Below are 18353 nucleotides of genomic sequence, written 5' to 3' on the forward strand. Positions count from 1 at the left end.
AACACTTAAATTTAGTCTAATTTAACTTTGCATTAGTTAGTTATTCCAAAGAGTTGGTATTAATTTGCAGAGTTAAATGCAACTACTTTTTTAAGTGTTAGTTTTATAATAAACAGTTGGCAGAGTTTCTTAGAGAATTACAGATATCTGGGAACTGTTTTCAGTTAAAATACAACATCAGTGAAATTAGGAGTTGTGATATAATCTGCAAAAGTTTTTCCTGCAACTTGAGGTTTGCAGTTTAGCATCCCAGCTCAGTCACTGTGACATAACTGGCTGTGGTGAAGCGTTGATGGTGTTCAGACGAGCCGCTACACTGGAAAAAAATTGAAATCTAGATAAGTTGTTTTTTTCTTAAAATAGGTGCATTTGTTCTTGGATTAAGGAAGTAAAGGTGACATCTTGCCAATGGAACAAGATAATTTACACTTAAAATAAGAAAACACAATTGCATTGTCTTATTTCAAGTGCATATTATCTAATTATCTTATTTTAAGAGTAAAAATTTCTATTCCATTGGCAAACTATCTCATTTACCTTCTCAAATTAAGTGTAAATACACTTAATTTAAGAAACCTTTAGTTATTTCTAGATCGTTTTTCCAGTGTAGTGCCTGCCTTGCTTCTCTTAGCAGAGGTTGGTAGTAACTAGTTACATTTACTCAGATACATATACTTGGGTAACTTTTTGTAAAAACAAAAATACTTTTAGGATTAGTTTTACAGCATAGTCATTTTTAATTTTACCTAAGTAAATATAGGATAAAGTATTGCTACTCTTATTTGCGTAAAGTTTCTAGCTACTCAATCCATTGTGACTGACTTCCTTTACCAAAATCAAGCTTTTTAAAACAAAAATGCACCATTGAGAGACACACTTTCTTACTTAAAGCTTATTGGTTAAATGTCTACTGACACTGCAGTGTCATTTGGAGGTTGATGTAAATTACAGTAAACTGTTTACTGTAATTTAACCCATTACATAATAACTGATTTCATATATTTTATAGCTCAAAGATTATTACATCTGTTCATGGGTAGTAAGTAGATCAGTCAATCTGTACTTGAGTAGCCTTTTTACCAAATACTTTTTTAATCTTGCTTGAGTAACTTCTTTAAAGACTACTTTTTACTTTTACTTAAGTAAAATGTTTGGGTACCATACCCACGTTTGGCTCTAGGGCAGCTGTGGCCACAATGTATCAGAGAGAATTGGATTCATTACCAGTTATGCAGATGATATTCAGCTTTTTGTCCATAATTCTGGATATGTGTTAACACTAACAACAATACAATAAGTATAACAAATATTCAACAAAAAAATATTTAGTGAAATAAAATACCTCTCCTTCAAAACTTTAGGTCAATTTTCTGCATACTCTTAAAGCGAAATATACAATTTGACATGATAATGCACTTGGCCTTATGGTCAGTTATAACTAACATATTCACTCAGCATGCTTTTATTCTGAAATATTAATATTGGTTGTGATTATTCGGAAATTTTGATCAGATTGTTTCCTAAACCGATTTACTTACCACAATTATTCTTTTGCTACAAATTATTTAATAGAAAATCGTTCTTTTTATACTAGTTGAAGTATTTATTTTATTACTTATGCCGTTTTAAATTGTAACTTGAAACCAGTTTTCTCAGTTGAGAAAAAAATTAAAAATTACATCAAACATTAAATGTTAGTAATACTAACTTTAAAAATGTTTAAAGTTGACAGATTCAAGTTCCAGTTTTGTACCAAATATTTTTCCTTTTTCCAGAATTCATATTTTTTCAAAGTGAATGGTATTGCGCTGTTCTGACTGCCATAAAAAAGTCATGTATGAATCGCATTTTCCTGTACATAGTCAAACTATGATAAACCAACCATGGCTAACTGCTAAAGTTGCTAATCTTATAGCCACCTAAACATGCATACACTGTCCAAATTCTCCTATGTACCCTAATTGGGTATAAAAAAAAGGTATTTGTTTGGGGTTTTTTCCTGCTAAAAAATAAATAAACATAAATTTAAACACAATTTGAAACTTTTACATATGTAAATTACCAGGTTATGATTCCTTTATTAAAACCAGGGTTGGTTAGCAGTTGTTCATTCTGGGTTAGCTGTGGTTTGCCGTTTAACACAGACAAGACAGACATATGCTGTTCCTGCTCCCCTCCCGTTGATGTAGAACAGTTTATTATGATAACAGGAAGGATCCCTAATTACTAAGTGAAAGTGGAGTTCAGAGCGGTCCATAAATAGCATCAGAAACTTGTTGCTGGTGGGAGTGCTCACATGTTTGCAGATGTTTGCCTCTGCTCTCTCATTTAGCTGGAGAGAACTTACCACAGGAGGACTTTTCATCTAACCTATAGTTCTCTCTTTCTCTGATTATGTCCTATTAATGAGTCACAAACTTTTTTCTTTTTCTTAACTAGAGGGTCCTCCTAGTGCATTGTTCTTAATTTCACGATTTTGTTAAGGGTATTATTAACTTGTGTAAAAGCAAATTAAAACCGAAAAAAATATAGCTTCAACAAAATTACAATATTATTATATAATTATCTTTATCAATTCAAATATGCCCTTTAAGAGTGATTTTCTGTCATGATCTGAGGTTAAATGTTTCTAGTATTAATTTTATGGGGTTAATTTGGAATCATAAAGTTTTGTCAAAAATATTGTTTATATAACTGGAAAAATAAAAAGATTTGAAAAGTATTTTTTCTGTTTCAGATTTGTTTTTTAGTTTGAGACTGCTGGTCCCTCCATGAGGAGGCGGGACTTAGATGACAGATTCCCTAGACTCCTGAACAAAATATTCCCAGGTGTTTTATTCAGGAACCATGAAAACTAGGAATGCATGTCATTTCTTATCCTAAACATAGAATATTGAGGTTGTTTTAAAGATATTTCTAGTTTCTATCTGAGAAAATTTATTTCAGGAACCTAAGCTGTTACTCATCATTCTATAACTCATGTCATAAAAGTCCAGCCGTCAAACTGGGGGGGCACTAGTTTAAATAAAAAAAAAATAAATAAACACAAAAAAACTTGAATATACAAAGCAGTTTTAAACATTTCTTTGCAGAAATCCTTTTGTTTTGTTTCTTAAGTTCAAATACGATTTAGTTTTATTTTCTAGTTTTAAAAGCAATGTTTTTGAATATACTTTATGACCCCAATTTAGCTCCATATAGTTTTGTTTTTTCTGAGTTTAGAGTGTTAGTTTAAGCTCCATATTACTCTGCATACTCAGACATCACAGCATCTTAAGCCATCTTAAAATGTGTCTCAAGACACATCTGTTGCAAAGTCTTGAGATGTCTTGGTAAATCAAGACGTGTCTATAGACATGCATCTCAAGATGTCTTGGAAATATTTCTATCTTTAGATGTCTTAATGTATAATGTCACTGTCCTCTATTCTTTGTTAATAGTTTATTATTTATCAACTGACTCAAAAGAGAATTATAAAACAAATGACGGACTCAGTATTTAAGAATAAAAATAGGAAAATAAAATTTCAATACAAGTTCTACTGTTTGGCTCTAGTTTTTCCATGAGGAACTTTGTGCTCTGGTCTCCTAGCCCAATTATTATTATTATTTTAATTTTTCCTTAAATCTTTTTTCACTTAATTATTTTTTCTGTTGTACTTTTTATTCATTTTTCTTCACTTTGCATCTCTCACATCAGTTCAGCTTATAGTTTTTTGCTGTATGTTTTATAGTTTAGCATCCGTTTACTAACAACAGTCTAAATTCACCTTAAGGCCAGTTTCTCCTGCAGGTCCTGGTTCACCCCTCTCTCCTGGAAGTCCCTGCAAAGAAGGAAGAGAGAAAATACTGTACGATCAAAGACTTTTTTTGCTTGTTTGTTTTTTTGTGAAGAACCTGTGTGATATAGTTTGTAAATTGATTTTTTATCTAAGAATCCTACAATGAAATACATAATTTTACTTTATAACTAATTTCAGTTTCATAAGAATTAACAGTGTTTAAAAACAAAAGCAGAAAGAGATTCCTGTAAAACATTTTCTTGCCTGCTACAGTCTCACCTGTGGTCCGGTTGGTCCAGGTTTTCCTTGCAGTCCTGGTTCCCCTTGATCTCCCTGGGCATAAAATAAAACAACTATTGTCAAAACTGTATTCAGATAATAAGTACAAATAAAACTGCATACTTAAGTACTTGCCTTGTCTCCTTTAACACCGGGCTCCCCTCTTAGTCCTTGGGGGCCTTCATCACCCTGCCCAACAGAGGAAAGGCTGGAGGTTAGATAGGCAGCAATACATTGGTGCTGGACTAGGTTTCAGCTCTAGTGTTTTCCTAACAAAGGTAAGCATTGATGTACTTATATGTCCCCAGTCAATTAGGACAAAGTTCATGTACAGAAGAAACAAGGAACTGTTGAATAGATGTAAAGTATTTTTTCCATTCATGAAATCCTTGACTTTTGATATTATTGCTAATGAATTTGTCAGGGTTTAGTCGTGGTTTGAGGACCCAAATGCAGAGGCAGAGAGGCTGAGGAGATTTCTTGCAGTTTAATGGGGCGAAAACAGTAACAAAGGCAGGAATGCAAAAATCAAACTAATAAAGAAAAGCAAACAAGAACTATGGAGACATCAGGGGAAACCAAACACAAGGAGCCAGGGAGAGACGAGGTAGGAGGACAACAGCATGAAAGGACAGCAAAGACAAGGAACCAACAAAGAGCGAGAGCAGAGGGAGAGCATATATAGCTGACAGAGACAAAGGGAGGGCTAACGAGCTGATAAGGAGCAGGTGTGAGAGGAGACAACGAGGTAGCCAGGGGGAAAGGAACACACACACACACACACACACACACACACACACACACACACACACAAGAGGGCAACAAAAAAACAGGAGAACATAAATCTAGAAATTACAACAAAACTGGAATTAAACCAATAAAACTAGAAAACAAGGAGCAAAGTAAAGTACAACAGAATCAAGACCATGACAGAATTACATAATTTTGACTTAATATAATTTAGGTGAGGTTTCCCAGTAAGTTTATTTTGTGTAATTATTTGAAGGAACTTAATTTCCTTCAATTGTTGCATCTCACAATTTCTTTTTATTCATATTTAGGATTATCATATTTTTAATCAAATAATTTCTTTATAATTGTTAATTGTTTTCCAACAACGTCTATTAATGCTCTTTGATTCTGACCATAACAGACTATGTCATCAGCGTTGAAAGTGAATGTAGCTTCTTTGAAGCAAAACATAAGTCAGTTTTATCCGGTAAGTTTTATTCTTGTTACGGCATCTGCCCCGCATGCAGCGTGATTGTACACATTGATTTTAATGATTTCTTCATTATGAAAATTCCAAAAATGTTCCCCGCCAGTCAAACTGGCCGGGCGAATATTAATACCTTTATCCCTGGGAATCCAGGAGGGCCAGGATCACCAGGTTTACCTTCTTTACCCTAAAAACAGACAAATGGATGCAGCTTTTATCACATGCAGTAACCTAAAGAATGGAAGAAGAGGTTAATTATAATAAACTAGAGTTGGTGAAAGCACTTACAGGCTTACCGTCAGGTCCTGGTGGTCCTTCTCTCCCTTTCTCTCCTCTGAAACCCTGCAGCATTAAAAATATTTTCACTATGGGCAGAAGCATCTTTAGATTTTTAGAGATACCATTAGCTTTTGTTTAGGAACATACCAATTGTTTTATCACTAACGTATCATTCAGTATGTATTGAATTCATTCATTTTCATTTTGAGATTGTTCTCCTTCCCAGTTTCTATTGGAGGAAGTCCTTTTTGAGTGTTTTCTTGCTACCACCATCATAGCATAATTATATAATTTTTGTTACATGTTTTAGACTTTTGTTAGAGAAGAATAGAATTCAACTTTATTGTCACTACACTTGGACAAGTACAAAGGATTGAAATGAGCTCTCTGCATTTAACGTCCTTGGGGAGCAGTTGGCTGACAATGTGTGTCGCCCCCCGGAGCAGTGTGGGGTTAAGAGTCTCTGCCCTAACCACTATGTTACCACACCTCTTGATACCTCATATTGAAATAATCTTCAACAGTTGAATCAATGAAACCTGTCGATAATGAAAATAAAGATCCTTGAGCTTAAAATAAATTCCACTTTTGGGTTTATTATGGTTCTGTTCTTGAATGCATTAAGTCCAATCTTAAAAGTTAATCTCCATTAAACACCCAACAGAAGCCTTTAAAAGCCTCTTAAAAGTAGTGGCCAGTATCTTTAACCACTTTCCTCTAGCCCTGACAAACCTTAAGTAATCTATCCTCATGCTGTACATCAATGAGGATGATTATTCTTATCCATATTCTAACAAAACTCTACTGGGACTTTTGAGTGAGACTGAATAAAACATTAGAACTTATACCATATTACAACTTGGAAAAGGTGCTCTATTATATATTCAACAATTACTTTAAGTTCTAACAAGGCTTTGATGAATAATATAGATTAGTCTATACAAGCAATTGTGAAAGCATAAGCGTAAGGCATCCTGAAATTACAGAGGGGTATCAGAACGTAGTTTCTTATAAAACGTTCTACATGGTCAAAGCTACAGACCTCCAGACCTCATATAGCCTTCAAATTAGCTCTGGAAAAGAGAAGTCATAGAATATTTCTTGGAGACAGGCTTGAAAAGTTCAGTTTGGGCAACTAGAAGTGAAGTTTTCTAGAAGTCTTGGATGACAGGCAAAATATCTGCTAGAAAATTTCACGCCCAGTTGCCTAAACTGAGCTTTCTAAGCCTGACTATGACCTGGATGATTGGGAATCTTCAAAGATGTTTATAGTGACAGGATCATCTTTCCGGGTAAGTTACGGTATGTTAAAGTGGACTATGGTTGTAGGCTGTTTTTTATGAGTTGGTCTCAGCTTCAATTCTCTCCATACCATCACTTTTTGAACAATTTCATTCTCCAAACCTTCTGACAGCAGTTTAGAAAGGTTCCATAAAGAGATGGATGAGTGAGCTGGAGGTAAAGAGCTTTTGACGGGGCTGCTCAGGTTCCTGACGTCAAACTGGGAGAAAACATTCGGGACAAACCACTGCAAAAAATGTAAATCTAAATAAGTCATTTTTTCTTAAAATAAGTGCATTTTATCCTGATTTGAGGAGATAAATGAGAGACTTTGCCAGTGGAACAAGACAATTTACATTTGAAATAAGAAAAATCAATTGCATTGTCTTATTTCAAGTGCATATTATCTAATTATCTTATTTTAAGTGTAAAAATACTCATCCCATTGGCAAACTATCTTATTTACCTACTCAAATTAAGTGTAAATACACTTGATTTAAGAAATTTTTACTTAATTTCAGATTGTTTTTGCAGTGAAGGCCTTGTCCAACCTCGTTTTAAAAACATTAGACATCTGATTCTACCTGACCATGGTGTTCTAATTTCAGCAGGAAGGAGCACAATAACCTAAACATCAGATTTGAACAAGACAAACTGTCTAAAAGCTTTAAGATGTTTCTCTAATCATGTTCACATGTAAATATCCATACGTTGAAATATGTGTGATAAAAACAGGTTTCTTGGCACGTCCTAATTTTTCACATATGTATTCAATATTTAAAATATAAACGGAGAAAACTCATCTTCTTCTTTTAAACACTTAGATGTCGGCAGCTCTTTCTTTCACTGAATGAATAAATAGTCATCAGAGGGGAGTCATTACAAGCAACCTTCATCATAGGTCATTAGTGGAAAGCAGTACGTCTCGATGTTTAGTTTTTTTTTTATTCTGCCACATCAAATTCTCCCAAATAGCGATTGCGCATTTCCTAGTTCTCTGTTTTCCATATGCTGTGGTCTATTCCTGCCGTTTGCCATATAGCACACACAACATAAGAATTAGCATCCGCCGACAACATGGTATATGATGTGGGGAGACTTATTGTTCAATCAGAGGTGGACATAAAACAGGACTGTCGGTGCCTAATGTCTTTATTTTTACAGCCAAAACATTCACATGCAAAAATTTAGATAATTATAAAGGTAATGTCAGGTCATTCATCAAACCTCTTTGTATTGGTTTGTCTATTACCATGCGCCCTGGTGGGCCACGCTGCCCCGGTGGGCCAAGTGCACAGTTGCAATCTTCTTCCTCGTCTTGTTCTGCTGTGGCTGTTCGATTCAGCGGACACTTTGGGGGAAAAGGAAAGATAATGTAAAGATAAATCAATCATATGAGCTAAAATTAGCCGTCAAGAAGCTTCTGGCATGATTCTGACTGGATATTTCTTATATTTCTTCTCATCTTTTACAATCCTTTGATCCATTGATTATTTCTCTAGCTCAAACCCTGCATTTAAACTCACTGATTGAGCAACAGAGTCCAGGTTTGATCCATTGAATTGCAATTTGAGGGGATTTTGATAAGGAAACTTCCTGTGGAACCAGTTCAAGAGGTTAAGTAGAGTTAGTCGGCTTTAGTCTTGCCCAAACACCCTTTAGCCCGCTCAACACCAGCCGTTGGGCCAAATGGATATGATTAGATAATATTTTCCATCCCCAAAATCTGTCGGTTATGCTAGGATGTCAGACCTGGTTTACATTTTGACAGTAGCTGTATAACCAGGGCAGTCAATTTTTAAGACATACTGACCAAATTAAATATAATAGACTGGTAAAAAGTTAGTGTGCTAAAAAAGCTCCATTGAGTTAGCGTCCATCAGTTTTTGGTTATCTGGTTCGGCATGATGGACAACTGCTAGGTTAGTGGGTAGCATCAAAGGGCAAGCTGTTGGTACTTGGGACTACTGTTTGCCAATCTAGGCTAGGCAAGGTAAGACAAGGCAAGGCGGGTCTATATTTAGTACAAAGACAATTGAAAGAGCTTTTCAGAAATTAAACAATAGAATAAAAGTAAAATAAAAGAATAAAGGCAAGCAAAGATAAAAACAGGTAGTAAAGCAAATAAAACAGTTGGACAAAAACCTTAACAGTTAACAGTTTGGGTTTAATAGCGAAAGACAGTTTTAAACAAATGGCTTTTTAACTTTGACTTAAAAGCACTTTTACAGTCTTTAGTGTAGTAATTAATCACTGTGTCAAAATATGTAGAGTTGTCTTACATAGAATGGCGGCTAACCACTAAGGCAGGCAGGGCAGTGAGTTGGTTGGTTAAACCAAGGCAGGTGGTGTGATATTTCGTTTGCTAATGCAGCCACTAAGGCAAATGGTGTAGAAGTTGGTATACCACATTGTTTAAATGCTAAGGAACATAATGTAGCATGTTGGTTAATGCAAGGATTATCTTAACCTTTACTTTAAACACTGAGGATATTGGTGTAGATTCTTGGATAAAATAGATTCAGGGTAAAGATCCCAAAAACTACATCAAAATAAATGTGATGGAATAAAAAATCTGTGGATCAGGCTTAAAATTCAGGTTTAGGTAATGAAATCAAATTGTCCTGCAAGCGATGTGACCAAATATGCAGCCAGATTTCTGCCAGAAGCTTTTTCATAGCAACAAAATACATGTATTGTTCAATCAGAGCAAGGTCTGGGTTTGTACATGGAGTAAAATAATTAAGTTATTGCATGAGTTTCCCCATGTGTGCATAAACTACAGCCATAACCCAAAGAGCCATGAAAGAAGTCCAACACATTTCGGCTTTGTGGTTCTGGTAAAAACAATTCTCTAATAAAGTTATACAAATATATTGGGTCCAATAGACCGAAATGGTTGAGATGAAAATTTGAGGCTTCGGAACAGAAATTAACAAACCAATAAGTGATGTCACAGTCGAAGCATGCAAGCTCAGTTATGAAGGAAAGACCAATTAAAATGTACAAAATAAGGGAGAAAAAAAAAATCTTACCCTTTCATCATCCTATGAATAAGGAGAAAAAGAGGGAAAATATTTTAATGATTCAAAGCTTGAGCATGGAAAGCACATATTTATTTTAGAGTGAAACAACAGCAGACAGCTCACCACTGAGTATATTTCACATGCTGTTTCTCTCTCACTTTGATACGGGTCACAGTACAAACGCATTTTCTGGATCTCCACCTGCATCCAAAGAACACTGGAGCTTTATTCACATAGAATATTTGCCAAGTCAATGTGAAAAATAGACGGTTAACATAGCAGAATATTAAGTGTTTGTCCTTAAGGGTTTTTAAATTTTGTAAATTTCAGTCCCTTAGATAGAAAAGTATCTCCACAGCAGGATGCTGCCCAGATCATGGGCAAAGCCGTAATAATAAAAAATGACCCGTCAACCACGGTATTTTAAGAGCAATAAATGATTACCTAACATTAACTAATATTATCCATTTCAAGACAAGAGTAAACTAGCCTACAGCTTTCTTTCCTCTTTTACATTCTCTTGTATCATACTTGTTTTTTTGTTTGTTTTTTTGTTTTCCTCCACAAAAAAGGTAGCAAACAAACAAAATTAGAGATATATGGCATCACACAGGTGAATTTCTAGATGAACATTTACATTACGGATGCTGACATCATCGTGTCCTGCAGCAAAACTGTCTCCCCTTACCTCTTCCTTCTCTGCAGACTATAAAGTATGTATATTATTTTACTTAATCGATTGTGAGTAATGATGTGTACACTGCAAAAAATAAAATATAGGTCAATGTTTTTTTTAAGGGTGTATTTTCTCTTGTATTCAAAGGTAACTTGACCACTTTTTATATAGTTGATCGGCCAATCAGATCTCTATGTTTCCTCCATCTGTTTTTCTGAAGACAGTTTATAAAAGAAGCTGTAGAAAATATAAGGTGATTATAAAAAGAGTAATAATAAAACAACTGTAACTCTCAACCAAACTGATGGTTAAATTGATTTAAAAAATTTGATTAAAACAGTAAATTTTTGTGTTGTTTCACATGTTTTGTTTATTTAATAATTTAGGCGCAAGATTGATTTTTTTAACCAAAAAGATGTCGTTGGGATTAATTAAATACAGACTGTAATTACTTTAATGTATTTTTTTATGATACAATAATGAAGGAGAGGCACACATACAGATCTGTATAGTGATAAAAATCCATCTATGACATGTAAAATAATAAGTCTACATATATATATATATATATATATATATATATATATTTTATTTTTATTTTTTTTTACTTATTAATAAAAATAAATAAATAAAAGAAACTAATAAAGCTGCTTACATACCGGCACGGTGACATGTGCCCCCCGCCTCTTTGACACCTGTGTCTTCCCGTTTATGTAAATGGACTCCACAGGCTTCAGCAGGAAGTCTTGGACCATTTGATCGTCGAGGTAACCGACGACCCGCTGTGGCCTCACCAGAAGCTTCAGCTGATGCCATTTCCCGTCATACAGATCCTGTGAAAGGACAAGAATGAGACAAATGTCTCCATTATTCCCTGATTATCCTTAATGGTCCATTAAAGGTGTTGACCGTCTGCTCGTTCACTGCTCGTCTGATGTGGAAACAATCATCCTGCATGTTCATTTTCTCGGTCTTCCTTCTGTTGTTGTTGGCTGTATGCACGTGTTTCATCTTTGTTTACAAGTCCACCAATGTGTGTTTTCCCAAAATGAGCTGCAAATCATTTTAACCAGTGAGCCATTAGGACCAAAACCTTCTTCTATTTTCCATCACAAACCTCTTCCTGAAACATAGAGAGGGAGGAGGAAACACAGCCGCCGCTGTTTGGTTTGGATTAGACCATCATTTCCAAATGACAGGCTTATGCATGGTGTCACGTCAAGCAGGGTTTGATCAAACATGTTTAAATACAAATTCCACATGAGTGCTGCCCTGTTCCTCACAGTGGACAGTTAGGGCTGCATTTAGGGGGAAAAAATCGACTTGGCAAGTGCAACAGGCGTTTTTACTCCGTGCTGCCATCAAAACAGAGCTGCGCTCCAACAGCTACACTTCTGCAGACCCGTTTCCACCGTGGAGGTGGTTGAGAAGAAGAATTTTCTTTGAGCATCTTCCTGACTTCTGTCACATTCCACCTTCACGGCCTTGACAGAGAATTGAACATGACAGGACAATATGTCTAACCAGCTGCTATTTTTACATCTGCAGCGGTTACATTCAGAGCGGAGACTTAATATTGGAGAAATAATGTATGACATTATACAACATTAGCCGCCGTAGATGTTTACATTTTTCAGAATCTGCATTTTGTTTTTAAATGTGTCTCTTCTCTGCAGCTAAGTCAGGGCCATAAGGTTTGTTTCAAAACATTGCTTTTAAACTGAAAATAATGTAAGAAATGTTTAAAGCTATACTTTTGAAATTCATTTTTTTTCCTTTTTTAGGCTGGTCCCCCCTCAGTTTTGGGGGTGGGACTAATGATGACTGACAGTTTAACAAAAATATTTATTTCAGTTTTGAATCTTTGCAAAAATATCTTCTGGTTTCATATATTTATGTATTTTGTTTTAAGATATGTTTCAGTTTTTTTCCAGTTTAAAAAAAGGTTTCAGTCTAATGCCTAATGAATATATCTGCTGATTATTTATTAATTTGCCTATCAGATCCAGTTGCATCAGTCGAAAACTCCTGAGCTGCATTAATTCTTTCAGTAAATTGTGAGGATAAACAATCAACTGCAATAAAAGTGAATTCATGCCCCTGCAGGCGCCATGTGCTCAGTTTTCTAAAAATCTTTACCGTTCATGATAGTCACACCCATGTTACTTATCCTTATATTTTGATCAAACTTAATTTCCGGGACATGCATTAAAGATTAAATGGTGATGTTAGGCATTTGTTGCTCTTTTCATTAATATGTTGTGTAAATGCTGTGAAGATGGTTGTGCTTCTAAGGCTCTTTTATCTCTCTTAGAATCTGCCACTATTTCAACCATCTTCTTTTTTTTTTTAAGAATTCACTGGAAAAAATGGAAATCTAGACAAGTAATTTCTATCTTAAAATAAGTGCATTTGTTCTTGGATTGAGGAGGTCAAAGAGACATTTTGCCAATGGAACAAGACAATTTACATTTAGAATAAGAAAATACTATTTCATTGTCTCATTTCAAGTGCTTTTTATCTAATTATCTTATGTTAAGTGTAAAAATACTCATTCCATTGGCAAACTATCTCATTTACCTACTCAGATTAAGGGTAAATACACTTAATTTAAGGAAACTTTAACTTATTTTTAGATCATTTTTCCAGTGTTGGACTCATTAATACATTAATTTATTTGGGTTAATAAATCTCCTTGTTTTTCAAAATCCATCCATCCATTTTCTGTCACGCTTAGGGTTTGCGAGGGGTGCTGGTGCCTATCTCCAGCTGTCAATGGGCGATAGGCGGGGTCCACCCTGGACAGGCCGCCAGTCGCAACACAGATACAAACAGGACAAACAACCATTCACACACACACCTAAGGAGAATTTAGAGAAGACAATTAACCTAACAGTCCTGTTTTTGGACTGTGAGAGGAAGCAGGAGTACCTGGAGAGAACCCACGCATGATCAGGGAGAACATGCAAACTACATGCAGGAATCGAAACTCGGGGTGCTGCAAGGCAGCAGTGCTACCAACTGCACCACTGTGGGGTAATTGTAATTTTATTAAGGATCCCCATTAGCTGTTGCCATGGCTAACAGCTAGTCTTCCTGGGGTCCACATTAAAAACATACAGTAAAAACAGTTACAAATATAGAAATTTCCAAAAATGTAATTTCTTAAAATTACTATAGGAAGTACAAAAGAAAAGTGTGGTCTATGTCAAAATTACAATTGGAACAGGATGTAGCTGGTGAAGACTTTGGTCTTCTGGTATTTAAACACTATTATTGGGCTGCAAACTTGAGAGCACCTGTTTTTATGACAGCAGGGCTTTCTTGATATTAACTGGCCTGATACAGTAAATGCCCACTATGGTGAAAAGTGGAAGCCAAATCAATCTTTGGAACATCTCTCCCAGCACTCCTCACTGCAAAAAATTTAGATCTAGATCAGTCATTTTTTTCCTAAGACAAGTGCATTTGTTCTCTAATTGAGGAGGTTATTGAGACACTTTGACAATGGACCAAGATAATTTACATTTAAAATAGAAAGAACAATTGCATTGTCTTATTTCAAGCACATATAATATAATTAGCTTATTTTAAGAGTAAAAATACTCATTCCATTGGCAAATCGTCTTATTTACCTACTCAAATTAAGGGTAAATACACTTAACCCTTTAAAGCCCGATCCAAGAATAAAACAAAACAGAAAATTACTTTTTTTTGGTTTGAATTCCTTATTTGGCCTTTTAACAAAATATGTAAAAAGAAAAAACAGAAATACATTTTTCATATTAATAATTTATTACTATGCGATAAGTCAAGATTATTTTTTGTGTAGTCTTCTGCCCTCTGTTATCAGGTATATCTGATTGTATACAATAGGATTTTGAGCAAAGTTTTTACCATTAAATTATGCAAAAGGTGTCAGACGCAAAACGATACGATACATTTGGCATTACAGGGTTAATTTATGTAATTTTTACTTATCTCTAGATTGTTTTTTTGTAGTGCTGTTTTCATCCACTAGGCTCCAGGTCTGCCTCACTTGATTGCGGCATTATTGTAAAACTTATCTCAGAATTCTTGATAAAATTTACAAATTATTCAGCATACACACCAATAGCATATAATCATCAGTTTAAACCAGGATTAATGGTCCTCCGCTGTGTTAAGGATCTTTATATCTGCAATAAATGTGCTTTATTTCTTAAGTTTCAAATTAAATATGATTTTCTACATTCACATTTACAGGTCGGATACTTTGTTAGGGAGTCACAAGACAGGGATAGAGGAATATTAATCGACCTTAGAATCCCACTGCTTTTTTTGGCATGACTCAATGCAATGGTGCCTGAGATCCCACGTCACTACTGTAGCGGCTAAAAGATGTTCTTTCCAAAATATGTATCGAGGATTTCCATGATGTGATGATGATAAGTACAGGTGTGAAATTTTCCAAGTACTAAATGTCGATTGGTAAAATATTTGTGGTTAATAGTTAGTAGAACAAAACTTTTACTTTTTATTTCACAAAAATTTAATTTGTCTTTCTGGTGCTAAGTGGTTTTTAACTTCCTGCAAACTTGATGTTCCTTTTACATTAGCATAGGTATTAAGCTTCAGTTAATATCTATTGGTTGAAGTTTGTAGGATTTCCAGTGAAAATCCTAATAGTTCAATATACCAACATATTGAGGTTAATTCAATGTTTCCAACTTCATAAGATCTCCTCTTTATTTTCCAACAAAACTGATCAATGAAAAAAGTCCATAAAAACAAAACTTGAAAAGGTTTTGTGAAAAACTTGACTGGTCTGCAGAGATGACTGCCAACCTTAACCCTGCGTAAAAACCTTCCCAGAAGACTAGAAGCAGTTATAGTTGCAATTGGTGGGTCGGATAATTAAGAGGACGCCAATTAAGTTCACATCCATGTGCTGCCAAATAAACAACTTTGGGCTATTGGGAACATTTGGTTTCCCTGTACCAGGTGCTTAGCTAGCTGACTCAGAGCATGCTGTATTTTTGCTTTGCCAAAACTACAAACTCTGCAAGTTTTAGATCTGATAAAACAAGTCAGGGATATTGTTTCATTCCCCAAACAAATTAACACAGCAGGAAGTCATTTCCTGGAGATTTTCGAACACCCAAGGTTGTCCGGGCAGAACGTAGCGCTAATTGGAACTTAAATGCTGGTTGTTTAAACACCCTTGTATGACTGCACAAATTAAACCCCCAGTAACAATGGTAGATTTGGATTAAATGATTAGTACACAAGTGTACAAGAGCTATGGACACAGAGATTGTGTCATAAGTCCAGCAACACTATCAGATTCTGTTTTGCAAAACAAACAATTTACATGGCAAGAGCTCCAAACCCAATTATGAGAAATTAAAGGGTAATTTGGATAAGAGGTAAGACGTCTTTGTGGAACAAGAAAGGTTAACTGGCCTTCTAGTTAATGACTATTACACCCACTTACTATTGAGCCTGATGCTTATCAAAAAACAGTTTATTCATTGCTCTGAGATTAACAAATAACCATGAAGTTCCTTTATGCAGCTGTGATTGTGAAGCTAGTGGTGTAGCTGGATTCACCTAGCCTGGGTAGGCAGACTGACTTAAGGGCTGGTTATATTGAAGTGTGGTCTGTTCTATGTTATTCCACGCCACAACACCAGAGGGCCAATCAGGAACTAGCTGTGGGTCTAGATACAGCCAAGGCGGTGAGGAAGTGGGGGCAAGTTTGTGCGGCAACGGAGGTACATGAGGGCCAAAAAGAGCGGGGATCCAGGTGGAAAAAGGGTCCCAGCGTTCTCGGCTGCCTCGTTCTTCTAGCTGCTCCATCTTCACGAGTCGTTTTCCCACAATGGCGGTCAAAACAAAACAAGCCGGTAAGGTACCAAACAGGAAATACGGATAGAGTAGAGTAGATGTAGATTTGACCAATCAGAGGCCTCCTGTCTGCGGCAGAGTGTCTGCGGTAGGGGCAGGAGCACATCTGCGTTACCCCTAGCTCCAGAATTTTCCCAGTGGTCCTATTTTGTGACGGTCAAGACTGCAACCAAGCTTTGTAATGTCCCAGATGAGGTGGATTTAAAGCTATAAAAAATTGACTGCTGCAAAAGCTTTTCTTTTATCCGTTACATTCAAAGTTAGTTGATTGGTTCTCAACCGTTTCCATTGACTGTTAGTCCCACCATTAAAATCCGACTTTATCCGTTCCCTTCCAGGCATTTCCTCTATTTCTAACAATATTTGACCGAGGTCTTCTACAAACAACACCATGGCTTGTTTGTAAAGCAAACAAGCAATGAACTTGTGGTTCATCTTCCCAAAGCTTGACATTGGAAGGTTGTAAAGTGTGGCTGCTCGGCTTGTGGGATATAAAGATGTTCTAAAGATGTGATGTTATTTGACAGTGCTGTAAATACAAACACTCTTTCACTAGAGAGAAGTACTAAATAACATTTTCACCTTAATATTTCCTTTTCTAAGTCCCTGTGATGTGATTTGTGTGTTTATGTGACCTTTGAGGGGTCTATCGTCCCCCCCCCCCAGTGTCTCTGGCTGGAAAACAGTATTAGCAGCTTTGTATGCCACTGACCCAGTGGTAGTCTAATGGCTCTTTTCTGGCAGTAGGATGAACAGTTTTATGGCAACCCAAAGTGGCTATTGGCATAACAGCCACAAGTCCTTTGCTGGCCTACTCATAGATAATATTATGATTTTGGAGGTTAGAATTCTTTTTCTGGAGAGCAGAGGAGGAGAAAACATGAATCGTATCAGGACAGGGCTCAAACAAGGGGGAATTTGGGCTGTCTTACACTTATTGAGGGATGGCACTAGCAGTTATTTAGGATTTGCTCATCATACTTGGCTAAGTTTTTACCCCAAATGTTGCTGCAAATGAGATCAGTTACTTAAATCTCAATCCGCAATCAATACTACCCACTGCATCAGATATTTTATAGTGAAATGTGTCTCCCTGCAGCTTTGGGAGAGACAATTAAAACTAGTGTCACAGAAAGCCTCTCAGTTGGTTTAATCTACCACACTGCAGGTATAGAGGTAGAGTAGATGTTGTAGACTTAGTAATAAAATCTTTAAGTCATTTTTTCTGGACTTGAGATTTGACTTGCAATGAAAAAATTAATTCTAACCAAGTCATTATATCTTAAAATAAGTGTTTTTTTCCCCTAGAATTTCAGGAGGTAAATGAGACACTTTGCAGATGGACCAAGACAATAAAATTTTAAAATAAGAAAAAAACATTTGCTTTGTTTTATTTCAAGTGCATATTATCTAATTATCTTATTTTAAGAGGCAGATCATCTTATTTATCTACTCAAATTAAGGGGAAATACACTTAATTTGACAAATTTAGATCAATTTACTTTCCTCTGACCTGCACTGGAAAAACAATCTAGAAATGAGTAAAAATTACTTGTATTTACCCTTAATATGAGTTGGTAAATGAGATAAAAAAAGATATTTAGATACAATGCACTTAAAATAATACAATGAAACTGTGTTTTCTTATTTTAAATGTTAATTGTCTTGCTCCACTGGCAAAACGTCTCTTTTATTTTCTCAATTCAAGAACAAATGCAATTATTTTATGAAAAAATTATTCATCTAAATTTCGATTTTTTTTTCCAGTGTGGTTTTGCCTCTCAAAGAATGTGACTTGGTAAAATATTACAAACATTTCCATTTGTGGCACTATAGATGATCTGATTACATTTTATAAACATATCGCTTTGTTGCTGTGAAAGAGACACTTAATGATATCCAGTCACTCCTTCATGGTGCTGA

At 35.5% G+C, this 18353-nt stretch overlaps 1 protein-coding gene across 1 annotated transcript in view; it reads right to left on the reverse strand.

Moving 5' to 3' along the window:
- si:dkey-225n22.4 (collagen alpha-1(XXI) chain) overlaps positions 1-18353 on the reverse strand; it is a 62346-nt gene that overhangs the window by 28590 nt on the left and 15403 nt on the right. The window contains exons 9-17 of the mRNA XM_038309471.1: positions 11201-11374; positions 9989-10066; positions 9875-9886; positions 8092-8190; positions 5568-5621; positions 5413-5466; positions 4196-4249; positions 4061-4114; positions 3770-3823 (exon numbers count right to left, since the gene is read on the reverse strand). Of these exons, the coding sequence (XP_038165399.1) occupies positions 3770-3823; positions 4061-4114; positions 4196-4249; positions 5413-5466; positions 5568-5621; positions 8092-8190; positions 9875-9886; positions 9989-10066; positions 11201-11374 (633 nt within the window). The remainder of the gene's footprint in view (positions 1-3769; positions 3824-4060; positions 4115-4195; positions 4250-5412; positions 5467-5567; positions 5622-8091; positions 8191-9874; positions 9887-9988; positions 10067-11200; positions 11375-18353) is intronic.

The sequence above is a fragment of the Cyprinodon tularosa genome, unplaced genomic scaffold (assembly GCF_016077235.1).
Source record: "Cyprinodon tularosa strain WSP-4 unplaced genomic scaffold, ASM1607723v1 ctg660, whole genome shotgun sequence".
In the NCBI taxonomy this organism is placed as follows: domain Eukaryota; kingdom Metazoa; phylum Chordata; class Actinopteri; order Cyprinodontiformes; family Cyprinodontidae; genus Cyprinodon; species Cyprinodon tularosa.